This window comes from Trachurus japonicus, chromosome 12, assembly GCF_045865225.1.
Source record: "Trachurus japonicus isolate A0001 chromosome 12, Traja_1.0".
Lineage (NCBI taxonomy): Eukaryota > Metazoa > Chordata > Actinopteri > Carangiformes > Carangidae > Trachurus > Trachurus japonicus.
In genome coordinates, this window is record NC_140918.1 from 5,226,445 (window position 1) to 5,251,254 (window position 24,810).

The window sequence follows — 24,810 nt, forward strand, 5'->3', positions numbered from 1 at the left end:
CATTTTTGACAAAAATTGAGTTACCCCTTTCTTGCGTTGTAGGGCAGCACAATGGAGCGACAATTCATACACCGTTACTTGCGCTGGTCCTTTCTGACACTGACAGAACCACTGACAGAGCTGGAGCCTGATAGCGCTGTCGACAGGACGTCATAAAGATCACATTGTGTAGACGCTCACATCTTTATCTTTATAGTTATAGTAGTTATTCAAATAGTTGCTGTTCTTTTACATCACATCCAGTGAAGACACACAACACTTTTCAATGAAAAAAGGTGCGAACTACACCGGTAGACCTGAGTTGGTCCAGGTTCGCGTTCTCACCAGAGGGAACGCACCACAGGTTGGCATTTGGTGCAGACTCGCATCAATCGCACAAAATCAAGCTGACTGCGACCTCCAAAAAGAGGGGGTCTCAGTCTGCTTGATTTAAGCCCTATTCGCACAGGATTAGTTTTACCTGGGGACCTCTGGTCATTTGTAATGATTGCGGAGGACGTCTGTGATCTTAATCCTGTGCGAATGCGCCATGTCAGTAATTTGTAAAGTAAAAATTCCCCCGCAAATTACCTACTATATTTCACCAAAGACCGACGTCCCGTGGTAAAACTAGTCCCGTGCTAATCTGCATCTCAGTAATTGAGGGGCATTTTTTGTTTTTGTTGTTTTTATTGCGTGCCTTTTCTACTTCTTCCCCGGTTGAAACCATACTGTACGGGAGGCTGCGGTGGAAATTATGAGCGGCATTTTCGAAGGCGTTTTAGGGGCAAACACGGGCTCGTATCAGTGCTGGAGACCCATTTGAATAATCAGCTGATCCATTAAAAAAAAGCGAAATAGGATATTGACATGCGGCTTTTTAATACAAATGCCATGACAGTCCGTTATTGCGACAACAACTGCACTGTTGCGAAGTCACGTTGCTGCTTTGACATTTTATTTACATTTGCTTCGCACATGGATGTGACAGCAGCGGATGTTATGACGTGCACAGCTTTGACGTCATATCGGAGCCTAAATGTCAGTAACTTCGAGTAAAATACAGACTTCACTTATCCTGTGCGAATGCACCGCAAGAAACACAGACATGGGGGGGTAATTTACAAATTACCAGACGTCCCCAGGTAGTACTAGTCCGATTGATGTGAACCGAACTAAGAGCTTTTGGTTGAATGGTCCTGGTAACCAGGACCTGGACCAGAGCTCAGTCTGGGTCCGTCATGTTGGAACGGAGGCTCCAGTGTTTTGTCTCCGCCCCCTCTCGCCTCGTGGTCACAGAGCGACCTTCCTCCTCCCTGTGATCAGGTGATAACGAGGCAGCGGCTCTGATGAAGCTCGTTATCTGCTGCAATAATTAAACTGAGGTTCATCCTCATCCTGCAGCTCAGAGCCACTAGACACAAGGTCACCACACACACACACACACACACACACACACACACACACAGGTTGCTCTGAGCTGTGACCTTTATTAGAGTATGTGACGACCAGGGTTGCAAAATTCCGGGAATTTTCAAAGTTGGAAACTTTCCATGGGAATTAACGAAAATAAATCTGAAATTTACAAAATTGATTGGTGAGGGTGAGTAATATTTTACTCAACATTCATGTAAAAGAATTGATTGTCCATACAAGAATTAAAACTTGATAAAGTTTACTCACAAATACTAAATATGTTGAAATGTCATGTTTTCTAATTATATTATTTTGCACGGATATCTGCTTATGACAAAACAAAATATTGACATTCATGTTTGGATATGATACAGTTTGTTTAAATTACTCCCAATTTCCAGTTAATTCCCATACATTTCCATAAATCCCATGAATGCCCATAATTCCCATGGAAAGTTTCCAATTTGGATTATTTCCAAAATTCCCCATCGTAACTTCCCATGGAAAGTTTCTGGAAATTTTCTGAAAATGTACTGGAAATTGTTCAGTTATCAATAATAATCAACACCCCCCCCCCTCAGCTGCAGCTGGTGGCCGACCTGTTCCATGAGAAGGGCGACCCCGCCCCCTCCAAGTCCAAGGTCAACGTGCGACCGGCGAAGTCGACGCCTCGAGCTCCGAACAAGGACCACAGGAAGACGGTGGGACACCAGGTGAGCGCCGCTCTGAGGCCGAGAGCTGTGACTCCGCCCACCCCCCCTCACCTCCCTCTCTCTCTCTCTCTGTCAGTTCCGCAGCTCGCTCCACCTGCTCATGGAGACCCTGAACGCCACCACGCCGCACTACGTCCGCTGCATCAAGCCCAACGACATCAAGGAGGCGTTCTCGTGAGTCATCCATCATCACCATTACTCCGGTGTTAGACCACAGGGGTTAAAGGAGACGTAGTCTGCCCCCTTTTCCACAATTAAAATAGTTCCCAGGTGTCTTAAAGACGTGTCTGTGACCTGCTTCGGTAAAAATCCCCCAAGGATCAAACATCACAGCTCTTTTCATCCTCTCTAAACAGCCCTGTTCAGAACAACTGGTTTTAGTGTCTGTCCCTTTAAATGCAAATGAGCCACTGCTTGCCCCGCCCCTTCTACCGGTACCAGGTAGGGGCGGGATTATGCAAATTTGAAAACTAGTTACATCACTGGAAGACAACTGAGGGAGCAGCTCGTAAAACCACGTGGATTTCAACTTGTGGAGTCTGAAAATTAATGATCTTTTTTGTCAATTCTCACATTTTGGGGTCCAGAAGGCAAAAAAACAAACACCTGAATATATGTTAAAGAGCCTTCAAAAAGTGATATTTCCATAATATGTACCAGTTTAAAGTTTAAAACTTTTTTTTTTCTTTTCTTTTTTTTTTAATTTTAGAAATTTTTTTAAAATATTTTTTTTGGCTTTTCATCAATCAATCAATCAATCAATTTGTTTATTTCGGGCATGTCAATTTAAATCATCATCATCACACTTCATCTTCGTTCAAATAATACAATACACATGGCCGAAAGGGAAAGCGGGAGAAGCAAAAGCTTATCTAGTCCCGCCCCCATGCCTTTATTGATAGTACAGTTGAGACAGACAGGAAACAGGGAGGCAGGGAGAGCTCCCTTTTTTTTGTTTTAGAATTTATTTATTTATTTATTTTTTAGCTTTTTTATTTTTTTTTCTTAAGAATTTTTACCACCTTTTTTTCTAGAAATGTTTAAACGTTTTTGGAGAAATTGTACCACTCTATTCCAAATATACTCCCAAAAGTAATAGTCTCAGAACAAATATGTGTGTATTTCTGGTGTTTGTGTCAAACACTTTTTGTCCAATAGGGGTCAGTGGTTTAATTTGTGTCAACTCAGGGTCCTTGGTATAAAAAAGTTTGAGAACCACTGGTTTAGAAAAATGAAATAAGTTCATAATCGGTGTGTAAATTATCAATAATCAGTATTAATAGCAGTAAGAGAGGCCTCTAGAGGTTTGACCGTGTCCAGACAGAAGATGTGAGGGAACAGAGGATTTTTTTTTTCTTTTTTACTTCAATCTTTATTGAAATTCATCATCAATGACAAACAAATAACATTGAATTGAACATGGGGTACATACATTCGATTCAATAAGAGCTTTTAAAGATTTTGTGGAAAAATGTAATTAATAAAAGTGATAAATAAATGATAAAAAAAATCACAATGCAAAAAAAAACATACATAAGCATCCAGAGCATGGGGTACAAAACACTTACTTCACAGAGAGGATTTTAAGGTTTTGTAGAGAGAGGGAACAGAGGCTTCAGTCAGGAGTGTGTGACTGCAGCGACATCACAGGTCAGAGGTCACGTGACGTTGCTGCGTAGCCACAGATCCCCGTGTTGTTCTTCTCACGTCAACACGCTGCTGGACACGTGTGCTGTGTCACGCCTGTTCCATTAGACCGCGGTCACATGACGCGGCCACAGACGGACGGACTGAGCTCGACTCGACTCAGTGTGACTGTGACTCTGCTGACCGACTGACTGGTTGACCATGATGAAGCTGAAGAGGAAGACGAGGTGGGGCGACGCGTCGTTGTTCACCTGAGCCTCGACTCAGGTCTGAACTGTGACAGCAGGTGACAGTTAAAAAAAAGTGTTTCCCCCGTTGTTGTTTTTGTCGTTGTCGCTTCTGCAGGTTCGATTCCCGTAGGGCGGTGCAGCAGCTCCGAGCCTGTGGCGTCCTGGAGACGATCCGGATCAGCGCGGCCGGGTACCCGTCCAGGTGAGTCCGCTGCTCAGACCTCGCAGCTCAGTGTGTGTGTGTCTGCATCCACCCTTCCCTCCTCCTCATGGTTAGTGGTGGTTGGTTTTCACAATGAAAGCAGAAACAAACTCAGAGATAAAATAAATAAATAATTAAAAAAACTAAAGAAAAGTGAAGAAAGAGAATTCACTAAAACAGGTTAAACTCTAAAAAAAAACACAGGTGAACTAAAAACCTTCAGGTGGAGGAAGTGTGTTTGAAGCTGTTGTTGTCTGTCTTGTATTTCGCCATTTTGTGCACAGACAAGCTGGGTACACTGCCAAAAACTCAAAATCTTTCCAAGAATATTTGTCTTATTTCTTGTCAAAATGTCTAATTTCTAGTCAAAACTAATCTCTTTCTGTTTAAAATGAGACTCATCACCTAAAAATTAACTTGTTTTTAGATCATTTTCACTTGTTTTAAAAAAATTTTTACTTAAAAAAAGTAGAAAAATCTGCCAGTGAAAGCAAATTTTTTGTGCGTGTAATAAGAAAGAAAAACTTCCCCCACTATCAGATTTTTCTACTTATTTCAAGTGAAAATAGGCTTGAAAGAAGTTTACAAAGTGTCTAAAAACAAGCTACTTTTTAATGTGATGACTCTTATTTTAAGTATAATGAAATTTGTTTTGACTAGGAAAGAGACATTTTGACTAGAAATAAGACAAATATTATTGGTAAGATTTTGAGTTTTTGCAGTGTACAATAGCAATTAGTTTTGCCTCCAGGAGTTAAAAAGAGTTATAAAGTTTTAAAAGAACTATTAAAAGTATAAGTCAAAGCAAAAAAAATAAAGAAAACATCAATAAATAACATCAAAGAATGAAACACAGGTAACGCTGCCAAAATATATTATATGCACAGAAATTTAATTATGTATGTACAGTCTATTAAAGTGCTAAAGTGCTAAAGTGACATCTGTAATGTAAGAAATGTAGAAATATTTGTCACTAGTCGTTAGTTACTGTAGTAATGTCAAGATTACTTGTTTTCACTATTGACGGCAGTATCAAACCACAATTAATTAATTATTTAATCAATCGTAAAGACTTTACAAAAAAGATTAACCATGTTGGCATATGAGCAGTAAAGGTAAATGAACAGATACAGGGTTAAATTACTTTAATGTCTATTTACCTAACTTAATATTGAATTGGTAGGAATTTAAATGTTAGCGTGTGATTTGTAATAAATAAAAAAGATTCAAATCAACTTAAACATTTGGTGTAGATGACAATGAATGACTTATTTCAAACATGACAGTCCTATAATAATAGATACTTAAAATATTCTGTGTATATAATGCGTAATGTAATTATATTTTGACTATATTTGATTTTAACACATTCATATTGTTGTAAAATTAATTAACCGTGTGTGTGTGTGTGTCCAGGTGGACGTACCCAGACTTCTTCAGCAGGTACCGGGTCCTGATGAGGAAGTCCGACATGACGTCACCGGACAAGAAGCTGGTGTGTAAGAACCTGCTGGAGACGCTCATCAAGGTGAGAGCGGGTTGGTTTGTTGGTGTGTTTGTTGGTTGGTTTGTTTTTAAGTACAGAACAGAAGTTGAACACGCCTTTTCACCCTCAGGAGCCCGACATGTTCCAGTTCGGTAAGACGAAGATCTTCTTCCGGGCGGGACAGGTGGCGTACCTGGAGAAGCTCCGCGCCGACAAGTTCCGCGCCGCCTGCATCAAGATCCAGAAGACGGTGCGTGGCTGGCTGCAGAGAATCCGCTACCGCAAGATCCGCCGGGCCGCCATCGGCCTGCAGCGATACGGCCGCGGTTACCTGGCCCGCAGGTGAGTGACGGCACCGAGACCAGAAACCATGCTTCCATCCACTTGTTGATCGAATTATCTGACGATTGATAAAAATATGAATGTGAATAATGCCGGTAAAAGTGCGTTTCCATCTGAGACCTTTAAATCGAATAAAAATCTGTGTATAATGACGTCATGTGCTCTGTTTTTGCGATCGCATCGGTGTATCGAATTGTTTTCTTGCAATTTAAGGTGTTTCCATTAATTTTTGTAAATCACAAAATAGAAGGACGTCCATCCTTCATCTTTGAAGACATGCCTGTCATCAGAAGACAATGTCGTGTAAACACCGTTTTGATGCAAACTTTTTATCGATGTTAATATAATGAATAATAATACATTTTATCTATAAAGCGCTTTTCAAAGAACTCAAAGACACAGTAGGAAGCAAAAAGTCACAGAAAAACAGTAGTTGTGCGCACATCCAGTGCCTATTTTAGGCCAGGTGCCGGATAATCATAGGATCATAGAAAAAGGGAAAGGAGAATATCCGCACACTGGATCAAGGCTCCCATTTATTAGATAATTGCAACGTTTCGACAAATAGTGGTCTTCCTCAGGTAACTAAAGAGAAGAGAAGAGTCTTTAGCTGCCTGAAGAAGACCACTTTTGGTCGAAACGTTGCAATTATCTAATAAATGGGAGCCTTGATCCAGTGAGCGGATATTCTCCTTTCCCTTTTTCAGGAAGCAAAAAGTAACACAATGAGAGAAACACAGAAAAGCATTAAGCAGTAAGGCATCAAACATTGAAGACATCAAAACAATATTCATTATATTTAATCAAATTTTACTGTTTCAAAAGAGGGATTTTAATTCAATATTGCTTAATGTGAATAAATGGTAAACATGGTTATAGACGACCTGGTGTGACCTTTGATCAGCTCCATGAGTAAAGATTGTTGACATGTTTCGCTGGTTTCACGCACTGACAGTGACAATGATGTGTTTGTTTATTGATCACAGTGATCAAAGTTTCTCCGTGTGTGTGTGTGTGTGTGTGTGTGTGTCCAGGTACGCGGAGTACCTGCGTCTGAGCCGCGCCGCCCTCATCTGTCAGAAACAGTACCGTATGGTGAGAGAGCGCCGGGATTTCCTGCGGGTGAGACGAGCCGTCGTCACCATCCAGGCCCACGCCAAGGGCATGTTCACACGCCGCGTCTACAAGGAGGTGAGAGTCCCGTGGTCGGAGACGATTAGAGACACAGGGTCTCCACTTAGAGAGGAATGTGGGCAGGACAGTGAACGCCTCCTCACTGGGCCTGTGTGTGTGTTTGTTTGTTTGTGTCTGCATGTCTGTCAGTGAACGCCTCTTCACTCTGTCTGTGTCAGTTCTTTATTTGGGGTCATTCCTATGTTCCCTCAGCCTTATGTTCCCACATTTCTAACTTTTGTTGTCACTGAAAATTAGGCCCTATGTTCCCACAGCCCTTTGGTCCCACCATTGGTTGGGTTTAGGCAATGAAGAAAAGAGTTGGTTAAGTTTAGTAAAAAGACCCGGTAGAGGCTAGACAGCCTCTATCTCCAGATAGATAGAGTCCAGATAGGTAGAGAGAGTCCAGTGGGAACATAGGGCCTACTTTTGAGAAAAATCTTAGAACTGTGGGAACATAAGGCTGTGGGAACATAGGCATGGACCCCTTTATTTGTTTATTTAGTCAGGACAATGCATATTAATTAACGCCTCTGTTAGAGAATAATTTCACTTCCCTATAGATAGTTTGTGTAGTTAATGGTCAATCCCTCTGTGTCATAGTGACTTTCTGTTAGATTACTGCTGGAGTCAGTTATCTGCCCTATTTTCTCTTTTAGGAACATGCCAAGGCCATGGTCCCTCCCTCTTTGGCATCCTCAATCTCACTCTCTATAGCCAATTGGATGTTAACACATCTCCCCTTTGCTATCTCGGTCCATTTCTAGTAAGAATCTGAGCTTTATGCTACGTTCACACCAAAAGCGTTGGGAGCGTCGCGGCGGCCAGATGTCATTCATTTTCAATTGAGACTGGCGTCGATGGGCGTCGATGGGCGTCAGGAGCATCAAATTAGAAGTTGAGAGAAGTTCAACAACATGCAAATGAGGAGCGTCGCCGCCGCGGCAGCAGCCAGGTGCAGACCGGGAGTCTCCCAGCAGGAGAAATTGAGAGCGCCTGAGTGGACACATCTTCCGCGCTGCTTGAAAGTCCCGCCCCTTTGGCCGCCGGCCGCTGGCGCTGGCAGGCTGAGAACAGAGCGCTGAGAGCGTCTGCTGCCCATGCTGCTGACGCCCCCGACGCTTTTAGTGTGAAGATACTAGGGATGTCACGACGATTATAGATTTTCTTGGTACGATTATTGTCAGAGTAATAATCACGGTACTACGATTATCACGATTATTATGCATGAATTAATTTCACAACACTATGAATGTGTAAAATCAAATATAGTCAAAATATAATTACATTACTCATTGTTTACACAAAATATTTCAAGTATCTATTAATATATGACCAATTCTTAATCCCCAGGGGAAATGTTTGAAATATTCAGGTCATAAATTGTCTTCTATACCAAATGTTTGCGTTTATTTTAATCGTTTTTTGTTTTGTTTTGTTTTTTTTTTTATTAAAAATGACACGCTAACAAATAAATTACTACCAATTCATTGTTACATTAGGTAAATGGACCAGTATCTGTGCATTTACCTTTATTTTTGCGCACATCTGCCGATATAGATCCGACATCATCTTTTTCGTAAAGTGACGGTATTTAGGAACCTTTACGATTAACTAATTGTGGCGTTTAATATCACGATTAATTGTGAAAACAAGTAATCGTGAAATCCCTAGAACGTACCATTACTGTTTGACCCTTAGAATTGAGGTGGCCTCACACACTTAATTATATTGTGATGACGACTCTTCTGTTCTCCTCGGCCGAGCCTAAATAAACTCCTTCAGCATAAGACATACAGGACTCTGGTACTTCTTCTTCTTCTTCATCGGCATCACCACAAATTCCTCCCTAACAGCCTCTTTACTGTTTCAGTGTCAGTGAACGCCTCTTCACTCTGTCAGTCAGTGAACGCCTCATCACTCTGTCAGTCAGTGAACGCCTCTTCACTCGTTCTGTCTCTGCAGTTCCTGCTGCACCATAAGGCCATGATCATCCAGAGGAGCGTGCGGCGCTGGCTGCTCAGGAGGAAGTTCAGACGAGCGCGCGACGCCGCCGTCACCATCCAGTGCGCGTACAGACAGCTGCTCGCCAGGCGGCGGCTGAAGCAGATGAAGATCGAAGCTCGGTCGGCGCAACACCTGAAGAAACTGAACACGGGGATGGAGAACAAGATCGTCCAGATGCAGAGGAAGATGGACGACCAGGTACACACACACACACACACACACACACACACACACTGGTTGTGTCCGAAATCACTCACTCATTCCCTACTCCCTACTCACTATATATTGAATTCGATATAGTGACTATATAGTGACTCACTGGTCAAATAAAAAAACACTTTCGGACACGACTCCGCCGCACAGTTAATGACGTATTATGTCGCGTATTTGAAACGTTCCGACCGCGATCGTAACGGCCGGCGTAGGTACCATGGATACAACCATGGTAACGGCCGGTGTAGCATAGACCTACGGGTGTATATGTACCAACATAAAAAGAGGATTAAAGCAATATAGTAAACGGTAATATATATATATATATATATATATATTTAAGCATCAAAGATGTTCAATCAAACCCACATAGTTTGAAACAACGTTCACAACAACGTGTCACAACTAAGCATAAAGACCGCTAGCTTACTGCTAACATATTATGTAAAACACCATAGACGGGCTAACATAAATTAGCCTCGCTGTCTGTGGTCAGTTTATATCGCTTGTTAGGAAATTTGCTCTAACGTTTGTTGTGGGAGTCTGTGGAAGCCGCGACCGGACAACTCTGGCAGCCGGACACATTTACTGAGAGGCTGCTCGCACTACTTCATTTATTTGGTAGCTACACCGGTCGTTCTGGGCCACTGTGGTAACAGCGATCCGGACCGTGACCGCAATGCATGATGGGATATGTTACTCTGGTTAGTGACCATCGGATGTTCACTACATTTCGCGGTGAATTGTGGGATAGATTCAGTCACTATTTAGTGAACATTAATAATCACTAAACATTCAGACACCACTACAAAATGGCGTGGTCACTATATAGTGCACTACATCCGTGATAGGGGGCGATTTCGGACACAGCCACAGAGTACACAAACTGACATGATGTTGTTACTATGACAACGGTGAGAACACTTCCTGCCCCCCCCCCCCGCCCACCCCATCACAGTCCAAAGAGTACCGCTCTCAGAACGAGCAGCTGCACACGGTGAACGCCAACCTGGGGTCGGAGGTCACCAAGCTGCAGAAGGAGCTGCAGCTGATGCAGAGCGGCGGGGGTCAGGTGACCTCGCTGCAGGAGGAGGTGCAGGTGCTGAAGGAGGAGCTGCAGGAGGCGCACGCCCTCAGGAAGAAGGTCGAGGAGGAGCACTGCACCGAGAAGCAGAGCCTCAGAGAGGTGAGGAGAACCACACACACACGGTATGAGTGTTGTGACTGCAGCTGGAAATAAAAGTGTTTCTCAGTCAGTTAGAGGAGGAGGAAGAGTTGGAGGAGGAGGAGGAGGAGGAAGAGTTAGAGGAGGAGGAGGAGGAGGAGGAGAAGGAGAAGGAGGAGGAGGAAGAGTTATAGGAGAAGAGTTAGAGAGGAGGAGAAGTTAGTGTAGGAGGGAGTGTTAGTGGAGGAGGAAGAGCTAGAAGAGGAGAAAGAGTTAGTGGAGGAGGAGGAAGAGTTGGAGGAAGAGCTAGAAGAGGAGGAAGAGTTAGTGGAGGAGGAAGAGTTAGTGGAGAAGGAAGAGTTAGAGGAGGAGGAAGAGTTAAAGGAGGAGGAGAAAAGTTAGAGGAGGAGGAAGAGTTAAAGGAGGAGGAGAAAAGTTAGAGAGGAGGAGAAGTTAGTGTAGGAGGAAGAGTTAGAGGAGGAGGAAGAGTTAGAGGAGGAGAAGTTAGTGTAGGAGGAGGAAGAGTTAGAGGAGGAGGAAGAGTTAAAGGAGGAGGAAGAGTTAGAGGAGGAGGAAGAGTTAGAGGAGGAGGAAGAGTTAAAGGAGGAGGAAGAGTTAAAGGAGGAGGAAGAGTTAGAGGAGGAGGAAGAGTTAGAGGAGGAGGAAGAGTTAGAGGAAGAGTTAGAGGAAGAGTTAGAGGAGGAGGAAGAGTTAGAGGAGGAGGAAGAGTTAAAGGAGGAGGAAGAGTTAGAGGAGGAGGAAGAGTTAGAGGAGGAGGAAGAGTTAAAGGAGGAGGAAGAGTTAGAGGAAGAGTTAGAGGAGGAGGAAGAGTTAGAGGAAGAGTTAGAGGAGGAGGAAGAGTTAGAGGAGGAGGAAGAGTTAAAGGAGGAGGAAGAGTTAGAGGAAGAGTTAGAGGAGGAGGAAGAGTTAGAGGAAGAGTTAGAAGAGGAGGAAGAGTTAAAGGAGGAGGAGAAAAGTTAGAGAGGAGGAGAAGTTAGAGGAGGAGGAAGAGTTAGAGGAGGAGAAGTTAGTGTAGGAGGAAGAGTTAGAGGAGGAGGAAGAGTTAGAGGAGGAGGAAGAGTTAGAGAAGTTAGTGGAGAAGGAAGAGTTAGAGGAGGAGAAGGAAGAAGAGTTAGTGGAGGAGGAAGAGTTAGAAGAGGGGGGAGAGTTAGTGGAGGAAGAGTTTATGGAAGAGGGAGAGTTAGAGAAGAAGGAAAAAATAGTGGAGGAGGAAGAGTTAGAGGAGGAGGAGGAGGAAGAGTTAATGGAGGAGGAAGAGTTAATAGAGGAGGAGGAATTACAGGTGGAGTTAGAGGAGTAGGAGAAGTAGATGTGTAGAAGGAGTGTGGACCTTCAGGTTATTGTGGGCGCCTGTGTTGGGCGGAGCCCCTGATCGCCTGTTTGACCCCCTCCCTGTCCTCAGAGGGTGGAGGAGCTGGAGAAGGAGAACACTCTGCTGAAGAGCGAGAAGGAGGAGATGAACCAGAAGATCCAGCAGCTGGCGAAGAGCAGCGCAGGTGAGAGACGCTGCTGATGTGATGCTGCCTCCTGCTGGTGACACTGACACATCACCACTGTGACGGAGTAAAAGTATAAATTTAAACTTTTAAATGTAGTAGAGTAAAAGTAAAAGTCCTGATTTTTTTTTTTAAAACTCAAGTTAAGTACAGATCCTCCAAAAAAAACTACCTATTACTTACTATCCACCTCTGCCTTTAACTATGTATATACAGTTAAGGACAAAATTATTAGCCCCTCTATAAAAATGTCCCTTTTTGTAAATATTTACCAAGTGCTGTTAAACAGAGCAAAACTTATTTTTAACGCAGTGTTTTTCAACATCATCGTTTTATTTTGGATGCTTGCATTTCATTTACACTGCACACATAAACTGTGGTCATTCAATGATGATGAGAAAAATTGACCACCACATCAACAAGGCTGCCTCGTTTGCCCATATTGCCCCTTCTGCTCAGTATGGACACGCTAATGCCACCACACATCTTGACCAATCACATAATCAAATTAAATCAAATCAAATCAAATCAAATGAACTTTATTTGCACCGCAAGGGGAAATTTGTCTTGGGCAAGTGGCGTCGTAGCAGCTGCCTTGTACATGTAATACATACATACAGTACACAATACATACACTATAACAGTAAAAAAGGCAAACATATCCAAGAAAAGAGAAAGAAAGAAAGTGCGAGGGGCAATAATTTAGGGCTGGGCCGATATGCTTTTGTGCCGATTCGATTCTCTAACGATTTTTGGGTCCCGATTCGATTTAAATTGCGATTCTGATTAAACAAGTATTGCGATTCGATTTTACCAAGTATTTACCAGTATATTTCAATTACAATAGGGCTTTCGCTGGGCGTCTTGCAGTCGCCGCTCGGGCCCTAAATATTGTGATTTTCTTTCCTTAAACAAGAGCAGGTTGAACCAAACACATGACAATACATCATAAGTCATATTTACAAAAAACAACACACACATCACATCAGTTTGTCTGTTGTGTTCGTTTGTTCACATAGATATCTGTGAACAAACGAACACAACAGGCCGGTTTGACTTTGTCGAGTGTAATGGCACAGAATACATGATTGTACAATAAAGATTGGTCGTCCCAAAAAAATAAAAAATAAATCGAAAAAAATTGCGATTAATATAAAAATCTACAATAAATAGTTTAAAATACTTATAATACAAGTTCAAATGAAATCATTTGACATCAGGCTTTCACTGGAAAAAGAGGAGAAAAAGAAAACAGATCGGCTCCCGTCGTTCACTTCAAAGAGCAGGATCGTTCACGACTGACACATCACTAACTGTGTGTGTGTGTGTGTGTGTGTGTGTGTGTGTGTGTGTGTGTGTCAGGCGGCAGCAGTGACTCCCAGAAGGCCGAGTCTCTGGAGTCGGAGCTCGACGCCGAGCGGCAGCGGTACCAGAACCTGCTCAAGGAGTTTTCCAGACAGGAGCAGAGATACGACAACCTGAAGGAGGAGCTGTCCCTCACCAAGGTGTGTGTGATGCTGTAACCATGGAAACATCAGTTAGTTCTAAGATCTGAAAGGGATAGTTCAGCATTTTGGCAAATTGGCCCATTGCTATAATCCCTATAGTCATAGCAGTAGGTTCGTTACCTTTAATTGTCGGTGCAAGATATTTTTAGAACGGCGGAGCAGAGCCGCGAGCTGCTCAGAGCTACGCTACGGAGGCTCATGAGATTACTTGGTTTCCTTTCATCAAACTCATCAAATACACAATCCAACAACTCCACAACGCTCTGGTGGACAAGTTGTGACCTGCACATTCACCACGCTATGAGATAATAACACAACGTTACCAGACAGAGTTGTTTTAGAGGGAAATACAGAGACTGCTTGCTGAAAAACTGTCCCTGAAGGCAACGTGCATCAGCGGTTTTGCATGAATTTCCCTCTGTAGCGTAGCTCTGAGCAGCTCACGGCTCTGCTCCGCCGTTCTAAAAATAGCTTGCACCGACAATTAAAAGGTAACGAACCTACTGCTATACTATAGGGATTTATTATGGCAATGGGCCAATTTACCAAAATTCTGAACTAACCCTTTAAGACTAAGCAAACTGAAGATGATGATGATGTAACACAACTCAAGTTAAACTCCATTTCCCATCATGCTCCAGTTCCAGCCCGGCCACAGGAGGAACCCGTCCAATCAGAGCAGCCTGGAGTCGGACTCCAACTACCCGTCGTTCTCCACCTCCGAGGTCGGAGACACCGAGGACGCCATCCAGCTGGTGGAGGTGAGTCTCAGCAACCAATCATCACTCAACAATCGATCAATTACTACAGCCAGAGGCCAGTGTTAATCAATCAACAGGTGAGTCATGTGACTGACAGGTGAGGGGGCGCGGGGGGGCGTGGTCTTAGGCAAGGCAAGGCATCTTTATTTATATAGCTCATTTCATACCAAGGCAACTCAATGTGCTACATAAAGACAAAACATTAAAAAAAGAAGCATAAAACAGAATAAAAACAAACAAAACACTAAAAACAGAGTTAAGAGCTAAAAAAAGAGATAAAATAAAATAGATAAAGCTTTAAGTTCTTAAAAGAGCTCAGCTATAAGCACGTGAAAAGAGAAATGTTTTTAACCTGGATTTAAAAGTGCTGACAGTTGGGGCTGATCTCAGTTCTGCTGGTAGTTTGTTCCAGTTGTGTGCAGCATAGCAGCTAAATGCTGCTTCACCATGTCTGGTCTGAACTCTGTGCTCTCAGAGCTCTACTGGGTTTATACTCTACTAACATGTCATTCATGTATTCTGGACCTAAACCATTCAGTGATTTGTAAACCAGTAGCAGAACTTTAAAATCTATTCTGTAGCTGACTGGGAGCCAATGTAAGGTCTTAAAGGCCCCATGGCATGAAAAATTTGATTTTGGTTATTTTTTGGTGCTTGGGGAGGTCTTTGGGCCACGTATATAGACTACTAACATGCATCAAACTGGTCATAAACTGAGAAACACACACCGCCCATTTGTAGGAACTGTCTCTTTAAGACGAGCAGATAGCACTTCCTCCTTTCTGTGATGTCACACACGAGGTAACTCCGCCCACCGTGACCAGTTGTTTTTTTTTTTCAATTTTTATGAATGCAGCTTAGGTTTCAGTTACTTGCCTGTGATTGGCCCGACCACATGCCACTCAAAAACAGTGAGCCAATCAGAGGAGAGGTTCTTCTCATTCTCTCTTCTGATTGGCCAAATGACCTGCGCCTGCTAGAGCTCCAGAAAGGGGCAACAGAAAGGGGCGGTATGAACGATATTAAGCAGATCACAGGTACTCAAAACCAATGATACATCTTGTTAGGGATATCAGCAGGTAAATAAACCCAGAGAAAAGTGCACAGCATGGGGCCTTTAAAGGGATAGTTCAACATTTTGGCAAATTGGCCCATTGCCATAATTGCTATAGTCATAGCAGTAGGTTCGTTACCTTTAATTGTAGGTGTAAGCTATTTTTAGTACAGAGGAGCGCAGCAGCAGGCTGCTCAGAGCTACGCTATGGAGGCTAAGGGAATTTCTTGGTTTCCCTCATTAAACTCATCAAATACAAAATCCCAAAACTCCACAGCGCTTTTGTAGACAAGTTGTGAGCTGCACAACCACCACGCTATGAGATAATGACGGAACGATACGAAACGGAGCCGTTTTCGAGGTAAATTCATACAAAACCACTGATGCGCGTTGCGTTCAGGGACAGTTTTTCAGCAAGCAGTCTCCGTATTTACCCTGTATTTACCTCGAAAACGGCTCCGTTTCGTATCGTTCTGTCATTATCTCATAGCGTGGTGGTTGTGCAGGTCACAACTTGTCTACAAAAGCGCTGTGGAGTTTTGGGATGTTGAATTTGATGAGTTTAATGAGGGAAACCAAGAAATTCCCTTAGCCTCCATAGCGTAGCTCTGAGCAGCCAGCTGCTGCGCTCCGCCGTACTGAAAATAGCTTACACCTACAATTAAAGGTAATGAACCTACTGCTATGACTATAGCGATTATGGCAATGGGCCAATTTGCCAAAATGTTGAACTATCCCTTTAAGAACCGGGGTGATGTGATCTGATCTCTTTGTTCTGGTAACAACAGGAGCTCGGGGTGGAGAAAGCGGCGATGGACATCAGTCTGTTCATGAAGCTGCAGAAACGCGTGCGGGAGCTGGAGCAGGAGCGCAGGAGGCTGCAGCTGAACCTGGACAAGATGGAGGAGCTCAGCAAGCACAGGGTGAGGCGGCGCGAAGCCATGACATCACTCACTGTGCGACGTCATCACCGGAGAGTGTGATGACATCACCATACCGTGTGATGACATCACCGTACCGTGTGATGACATCACCGTACCGCGTCCAGCTTTTTGACCGTTTGTTTCCTCGCAGGGGTCAGAGGTCAAGAGTCCAACCTCGGAGCTGGAGACTGCAGATCTGGCCTACAACAACCTGAAGGTACAAACTCCTTTACTAACTCCACTGACCCCTTCTTCTCCTCCTCTAAACCCTCCTACTTCTGACTCCTCCTCCACTAACTCCTCCTACTATAACTCCTCCTCTTTCACAAACCCCTTCTTCTCCTCCACTAACTCCTCCTACACCTCTTACACTTCCTACTCCCCTACTAACTCCTCCTCTAAACCCTCCTCCTCTTATTCCTCCTGCTATTACTACTCCTCCTCCACTAACTCCTCCTCTTCCACAAACCCCCTCTTCTCCTTTACTAACTCCTCCTACTATAACTCCTCCTTCTCCACTAACCCCTTCTCCTCCTTTACTAACTCCTCCTCCTCCACTAACTCCTACTATAACTCCTCCTCTTTCACAAACCCCTTCTTCTCCTCCACTAACTCCTCCTACACCTCTCACCCTTCCTACTCCCCTACTAACTCCTCCTCGAACCCCTCCTACTCCTTACTCCTCCTCCTCTGACTCCTCTAACCCCTTCTTCTCCTTTACTAACTCCTCCTACTCCCAACTCCTCCTCCTCTAACTTCTACTCCTCCTCTAACTCCTTCTACTCCTCTAAACCCTCCTCCTATTCCTCTAACTCCTCCTCCTCCTCTAACTCCTCCTCCTCCTCTTCCTCTAACTCCTCCTCCTCCACTAACTCCTCCTACTCCTACTTACTAACTCCTCCTCCTCTTCCTATAACTCCTCCTCCTCCTCCTCCACCACCTTCTCCTCCATTAACTCCACCTCCTCCTCCTATTACCCCTTCTACTCCACTTACTTACTCCTTTTCCTCCAAATAACTCCTCCTCCTTCACCACTCACCCCTCATACTCCTCTAACTCTGCCTCCTTGACCTCCTCTTAACCTTCCTCCTCCACTAACTCCTCCCATTCCTCCACCTCTTCTCATCCTTCTTACTGCACTTACTCCTCCTATTCCTCCAACCCCTCCTCCTCTAACTCCTCCCATTCCTCCTCCTTCCTACTGCGCTTACTCCTCCTATTCCTCCAACCCCTCCTCCTCTAACTCCTCCCACTCGTCCTATACCTCCCAAACCCTCCTCCTCCTCTTCCTCTTCTAACTCCTATAACTCTCACTCCTCTCACCCCACATACTCCTCTAACTCCTCCTCTAACTCCTCCTCCTCCTCTCGCCCCCTGCAGAGGGAGGAGCTGGAGTCGGAGAACAAGAAGCTGAAGAACGACCTGAACGAGCTGAGGAAGGCGGTGTCGGAGCGAGCGTCTCAGAGCGGCGACTCGTCCAACGAGCTGCAGGACGGCTACAACCTGCTGCTGAGTCAGCTCCGAGCCGCCAGCGAGGAGCTGGACGCCCGGAAGGAGGAGGTGCTGATCCTGAGGACCCAGATCGTCAGCAAGGCCCAGAAGGAGGAGGAGGAGGAGCAGAACCAACACCTGGTGAGTTCAGCCTCTGTTACCGCCAATAATACTGATTATAGATTATTAACTAACCTACAAACTCATTTCATTTTTCTAATCTGTCATTATGAATCATCCTAGCCTGGCATGTTATTACCCATCTATGGTTTTTAATGTGAAATGGCACCAAAATCAGCTAAAAGTGCAGCCTGGGGTTGATTTACACTTAATATTCAAAATGATATACAGTGGTACTGAATAAATAATAACTAAATAAATAAATAGATAAGTAAAATAAACTGCAACATCAAAGTGCATCATCAACAATTAAAGATTTTTGTAATTACGCAGAATTTCTCGATGTAATAACGCCACATTTTGTAACGTAAAGTTACCTGTATTTGTGCCGTTATGTGTATTTTGTTGTGATCTCTGTATTTTATTGCATTTTGTCCTTGTGGTAAAGCACTTTGTGATTTTATCTATGAAAAGTGCTATATAAATTAAATTTACTTACTTGCCGCATTTTGTAATAAGTTGTTACATAATGCTAGCCTGGCTAACACCAGACCTCGTCTCAATATAGATGAGATTCGGTCTGGGAAACATCTGTTCATTTTTTCGTATTTGAGGCGTGGCTTACGAAAGCCCAGAGCTGTTTATTGGGTGCTACGAATGTCTATCAAATGCGTCTGTACGTATCTTATAGCCAATCGTATCAATCATACCCGATGACGTATGCAGAGCGACAGAAATCCGCTCGCTAAACGTTGCTCTTTTTTCAAAATAAACCTGCGGCCCAAACTACTTAAAACACTTTTTTAACGCTGCATCGAAAGGTAAAGCGGCTGACTTGCAGAGCGAATAAAATCATGCGCAAGGTAGCATGGGTAAACCCAAGCTAACGTATTGCACCAGATTATTACATTTTCTTCATAAAAAAAATGCAACAAATGCATTTTGTAATAATTTGGTAGCATTATGTAACAACTTATAACAAACTGCGGCAAAGTTTATTACACTTGACGTTCAAGAATTGTATCACAAACTGTGGCATATTATTAAATTATTACAAAATATGTCATTACATCATGAGAAAATTTATTACAATATTCCATAATGTGGCACTACAAATCCCTAATCAGGTGCTTAGTTCTTTTTTTTTTCAATGAAAATCTTTATTTCACATTAAGAAAAAGTACAGACTATCAAAGTGTTTAAACAATCAGAATGTTCATGGAAACAGACACCGACATATAATGGATCAGCATTAAGGAATAGAATAAATATAAATAAAATATATAAAATAAAAAAATATACATGTAACTCTATGTGTAATGCATGTATTGAAATATATGTATTGTGTAAGTAAATAAAGCAAAATAAATATAAAGATAAGGCACTTCTTATTCTGGGGTAAGTGAAAATGAGTTCAAGTATAATAGTGTGCGTTCACTTTTCTTGTTTAGCATCAGAGACAAGGTTTTTATATAAACATTTAACTCTTCTGTGAAGATATTATTAGTTAGTAAGGGACTTGGAAAACCTCTTCTTGTGGATGTGGAATTTACCTATTAGAATCATGAGATTTAATATGAATCAAATCAAATTTTAAAATAATATCTTTGGGTCAGGTGCTTAGTTTGCTTATGCCTTGTGGCCGGCTCCGACCTCACTTCCTGTCCGTGTTTCAGGAGGAAAACTCTCAGGTTCCTCGGACAGAGAACTTCAAGGAACCCGTGGACAAGGAGGAGGCTCTCAAGGCCTACCAGGAAGTGTCCGAGTCCAAGAGGTGAGAGACAGAACCTCAGGAGGGAGGAACCGCCTGTTTCTGCTGCTTCAGCTTTTCTTACCTCTGCTGTTTCCTCCTCTTCCTCCTCCTTTTCCTCCTCCTTTTCCTCCTCTTTTCTCCTCCTCCTCACCAGTGACCCACAGGACTGGTGTTATCTGAACGAAGATGGAGAGCTGGGTCTGGCGTACCAGGGCCTCAAACAAGTGGCCAGGTTTCTGTTTCATCTTTCTTCGTCTTTTTCATCTTCTTCTTTTTCTTCTGCTGTTTCTCCGTTCGACGCTGTAACTCATCATAACTTCATCACAGCTTTATTTCACTCGCACCCTGAAGGGTTTTGGGGTTAACTTAGCATGTTAGCTGCTACCTTCAGGTGTCACAGGTGAGTGTGTTGTTGTGAGGGTTCACCAGGTCGTTAACACAGTGTTTCTAATGTCAGAACCTGTTGCCATGTTACGCTGCGTTCGAGACGACTCGTAACTCTGAATCTCCCTGTTGAAAACTCTGATTTCTGGCGTAAAAGCGTTCCAGACGCACCACGCCAGAATAACCAAGAACATGGCGGACCGGGACAAACTTTGCATTCGAAGTGCTTCACATAACTAAGACATTAAAACGTTACAAAGGGCACAAAAACTTAACTTTTTTAAGTATTTTGGCATTTAAATGCATTTTAAAGGGCATTTCCAGTCGTAATCAATGTTTACCTCAGATATCAGGTCACCTTTGTTCAAGAATGTATAGTTTCTTCAATGTTCATTAATGGGCTCCGGACTCATTTTAGAATTGTTCTGGAAAAGGAACAATGCGGAAGCTACGAATTTTGATTTAATTTAAGCGAATTTTTAAATTTAAATGATGGTCAAAAGGACGTTACTTGCGACCACAGAACAATTAAAAAATTAGTCCGGAGCCCATTAATGAACATTGAAAAGACAAAAACAAAAACGAATATAAACGTCCACACGCTGCTGTTGGGAGTATGTATGGTATGAAATGAACTGATCATAGGTGACCTGATATCTGAGGTAAACATTGATTACGACTGGAAATGTCCTTTAATCGATGTTTAACCGTTGACATTGTGGTTCTGCGGTGGTGCAGAATTGTTGTGTGACGTCAGACAACTGATTTTCTGAGAAGTCATGATAGATTTTTTTTTTTTTTTGCTCCATCGAGTGGGAGCTCCAACTTGACGTGGCGTTCGATTGAACTTTTTCAAGTAGGAGATCGGAAAGATCCGAGATCAGAGTTGTCTCGAACGCAACATTAGCTGTAACACACTCTAAACTCTTCCTCTTTCTCCTGGTCCTGGTCCTGTCAGGCTGTTGGAGGCTCAGCTGCAGACTCAGTCGCGGCAGCACAAAGACGAGCTGGAGGCTCTTCACACTCAGATCGAGCTGCTGAGAGACGACATCGAGAAGAAGCAGGAGATCATCAACCACACCATGTCGCTGTCTCCTGAGGCGCAGGTGGAGTACAGCGTCCAGCAGGAGATCACACGGCTCACCAACGACAACCTGGTAGGACACACACACTCAAACACACACACGGTTAATGATGTACGTTTTGAAAAAAAAATAGGAAAAGTCACGGAATTCGAAAATGTCATTTTCCAGGTCTGGAAAAGTCGTGGACAGGGACAACGAGGAGTTTTGGAAAAGCGAAGCGTTTTCACACTACATTTATTAGCCTCCGCGCGCACCGTAAAATTCTTTGACCGGCGCAAGACAGACTCATGTTTTCATTCATCAAGAATTAAAGTCAGAGGTTGGAAGACGATCACATACCGTCGTAGTCCCGACCATAAATGGAGATTCGGCGCCGTTATTCTCATGACTCGCCACGAAACCGAAATTAAAGAAACGCTGGTCGGCTCGCCCAGTATTTCCGCCACTAATAACAAAATAACGATAGAGACAAAACGATATATTTATCGAAAATGGGCCCATTAACAAGTGTGGGTAGCGTAGATTCATCCACATTAATATGAGACTTTTTTATTGTCACGGAATTTTTAGTTCCGTCGCTGGAGAAACTCCTCGTTGTCCCTTTAAGTACACCACAAAAGTTTTCATTTAAAATAGCTAAATAACATTTCTTTTTCGTCAGGTCACGTGTTACATGCCTTACAAGGTGCAGTAGACTATGAAGACTTTTAGGTCGGATCGAAAGCTAAAAGTGTCTTATGCAGCGAGACGTTTTACATAATAACGAAAACCCATTACTGTCAATGTCATGCACGCTCACAACCCAAAGTGACGCTCTTGTTTTTTAGTGCAGGTCCGTGGCGTCGAATGTTTATTATAGAAGAGAAATTACACATTTCAGAACCAACATGTCCTGTGATTTTCAACCTCCTTTCATATGTAATAGAGGGAGGACGATACCTGACAGTGATATCCTCAGCTGTCAGGTATTGTCCCACCTCCTGCTGTAAAGGGTAAAGGCTAATAGATATATAGAAGATAATAATAGATACAAGGCTGAAAATCACAAGACATGTCTGTTCTGATGATACAAGTCAGCGGTGTAAAATGTGGGAGCGTCCTTTTATATTTAATAGAAGTAAGGACAATATCTGAAAGTACAGCTATCAAGATGACGATTTTGTTTGACACTGACAGTTTTATTTCTATATTAATGCATACATTGACAGTCTAGGGGTCATTTAAAGTCATGGAAACTTGCTGCCATGGACATTTGTTGGCTATAATGTGTGTGAACCCTGGATGTGGTTGTGTCCCGTCCTCAGGACCTGAAGGAGGTGGTGGAGAAGCTGGAGAAGAACGAGAGGAAGCTGAAGAAGCAGCTGAGGATCTACATGAAGAAGGTGCAGGAGTTTGAAGGTAAGGGGGCGGAGCGGAGCGTGGAGGTGTGAAGGCATGAAGGTGTCGGGTGTCGGGTGGTTCTCTGACGGACGCGTGTGTGTTTCAGCCTCTCAGGCTCTGCAGAGCAGCAAGTCCAAGCCGGAGCTGAGCCGACAGGTGACGGTGCAGAGGAAGGAGAAGGACTTTGAGGGGATGTTGGAGTACTACAAGGAGGACGAGGCGCTGCTGGTGAAGACTCTGATCTCAGGTCAGTCCAACCTCAGTGTGTTTAACTGTTTACATGTGATATGATCTAATCCAGGGATGTCAAACTCCATTTTAGTTCAGAGGCCACTTACAGCGCAATTTGATCTCAAGTGGGCTGGACCAGTAAAATAATAACATAATAAACTAGAAATGATGAGAACTCTAAACTCTTTCCCTTTCTTTTAGTACAAAGAAGTACAAGTAGGGCCTACATTATCAGGGTGTTAACACTTAATTAACTATCCTTTCACAAAACATTATGAACAAACTGAAATTTCTTGAGAAAAATATGTGACATTTCAACTAGGCCCCTTCTGCCATTGATGTGATTTTCACACATATTCATCCTGTGGGCCGGATTGGACCCTCTGGCGGGCCGGGTTTGGCCCCCGGGGTGCATGTTTTGACCACCCTGATCTAATCCGATATGGTGTTTACATCATTATTCAGAACAGACGTTTTACAGCTGTGTGACATGCGCTGGTTGTTCAGACAGTCTGAGGAAGGGTTTCTAACCCGAAACGTTACTCCCTTTTTGGTAATAATAAATTATTGTTCTGGAGCTGTTGTTGGTGTGCAGACTTTCCTTTTTCTTATCATTTACTTGTGTTGTCCGGCACCCAGCGTTTAGACTTAGGGATGTGCATGCTTTTTCTATTTTTTCACAACTGTACATATGACTCAAGTCATTTTTCCTCTTTCTTTTTGGTCGAGTCCAGCCGGGTTCGGGCCGAGAATTAATGCTCGTGACCATGGGTCTGGTCCCGTTGGATTTCAGCCCCGTTTAGAACTCTAGAAATCAAAACATCCCACCACTGATCAAAGATGGAGGTTTAATGTCTGGTTAGCACAGTAGTTGTCTCTAATTTTGTGCCCCGTCCACCACCAAAAGCCAGGAGCCAGTGGATGAAGGTCAGAAACAGAGACGACTTTGATCAGATTTACCGTTTACATGGATCTTGATCCAAAAATCGACTGACATAAATCACCCATCTTGATCGGAAAGAAATTTTTTTTCGAATGAACCCGTTCGGATAAAAACATTTCAATCGACGTGTTAACATGATGCAATTTTATTCCGATCAGCATTTATTCCTATTTTATTCTGGTTATTTGTGTCCATGTTAACACAGCTAGCGTGTGTGCGTGTTTGTGTGTGTGTGTCTGCAGACATCAAGCCCGACATGGTGTCCACCACCGTCCCCTGTCTTCCCGCCTACGTCCTCTTCATGTGCATCCGTCACGCCGACTACATCAACGACGACCAGAAGGTGGAGTCTCTGCTCACGTCCACCATCAACGCCATCAAGAAGGTCCTCAAGGTGAGAGTGGCTCCGCCCACGGGTGAGCGTCCTCCTGAAGCGCCGTGTGTCTGATCGTCCTGTCTGTCCGTTTCCTCTGTGCAGAAGAACAACGACGACTTTGAGACGACGTCCTTCTGGCTCGCCAACACCAGCCGCCTGCTCCACTGCCTGAAGCAGTACAGCGGTGACGAGGTCAGAGGGGGCGGGGTCACGGACCATGATGCACTCTGTCGGCGACTGGTTTCACACATATTTATATAGACCTAGTGCATTTCATACCAAGGGGCAACTCAATGAGCTTTACATAAAGACAAAACATTTAACAGTAAGAACTAGAAACGGAAAAAGAACGGCATAAAAATATACAATTTTTAATAACTAAAATATCCCAGAATAGTAAAAAAATTTAAACATTAAATATACAGTTAAAAGCAAGAAAAAAGAATAAAGAAAGTACAAGAAAACAGAATGTATATATTAAAACAATTTAGAGGACTTGCAGTGCAAATCCAAAAACGTCAAATGATGAAAAGAGAAATGTTTTAACCTGGATTTAAGTGGTAGTTTGTTCCAGTTGTGAGCAGCAGAACAGCTAAATGCTGCTTCACCATGTCTAGTTTGAACTCTGTGCTCCCCTATCTGACCTGAGTCAGTAGATCTTGTTGGCTGAAATGTCTAGTAGTTGATTAAAAAAATTACTGATAAAAATAT

General features: G+C 43.2%; 1 protein-coding gene across 4 annotated transcripts in view; it reads left to right on the forward strand.

Moving 5' to 3' along the window:
- Positions 1 to 24,810, forward strand: part of myo5b (myosin VB) — a 60,972-nt gene that overhangs the window by 23,200 nt on the left and 12,962 nt on the right. For 2 of the 4 annotated variants that reach the window (XM_085792675.1, XM_085792676.1), the window contains exons 15-34: positions 1,977 to 2,108; positions 2,185 to 2,282; positions 4,101 to 4,187; positions 5,604 to 5,715; positions 5,804 to 6,015; positions 7,050 to 7,206; positions 9,154 to 9,393; positions 10,367 to 10,594; positions 11,997 to 12,090; positions 13,453 to 13,595; positions 14,240 to 14,359; positions 16,202 to 16,336; positions 16,488 to 16,553; positions 17,717 to 17,968; positions 19,624 to 19,721; positions 21,043 to 21,241; positions 22,474 to 22,567; positions 22,656 to 22,796; positions 23,966 to 24,117; positions 24,202 to 24,291. In XM_085792675.1, the coding sequence (XP_085648801.1) occupies positions 1,977 to 2,108; positions 2,185 to 2,282; positions 4,101 to 4,187; positions 5,604 to 5,715; positions 5,804 to 6,015; positions 7,050 to 7,206; positions 9,154 to 9,393; positions 10,367 to 10,594; positions 11,997 to 12,090; positions 13,453 to 13,595; positions 14,240 to 14,359; positions 16,202 to 16,336; positions 16,488 to 16,553; positions 17,717 to 17,968; positions 19,624 to 19,721; positions 21,043 to 21,241; positions 22,474 to 22,567; positions 22,656 to 22,796; positions 23,966 to 24,117; positions 24,202 to 24,291 (2,850 nt within the window). Of the gene's footprint in view, positions 1 to 1,976; positions 2,109 to 2,184; positions 2,283 to 4,100; positions 4,188 to 5,603; positions 5,716 to 5,803; positions 6,016 to 7,049; positions 7,207 to 9,153; positions 9,394 to 10,366; positions 10,595 to 11,996; positions 12,091 to 13,452; positions 13,596 to 14,239; positions 14,360 to 16,201; positions 16,337 to 16,487; positions 16,554 to 17,716; positions 17,969 to 19,623; positions 19,722 to 19,854; positions 19,933 to 21,042; positions 21,242 to 22,473; positions 22,568 to 22,655; positions 22,797 to 23,965; positions 24,118 to 24,201; positions 24,292 to 24,810 lie in introns of all 4 variants that reach the window. The other 2 variants (XM_085792678.1, XM_085792677.1) reach the window with 2 other exon arrangements.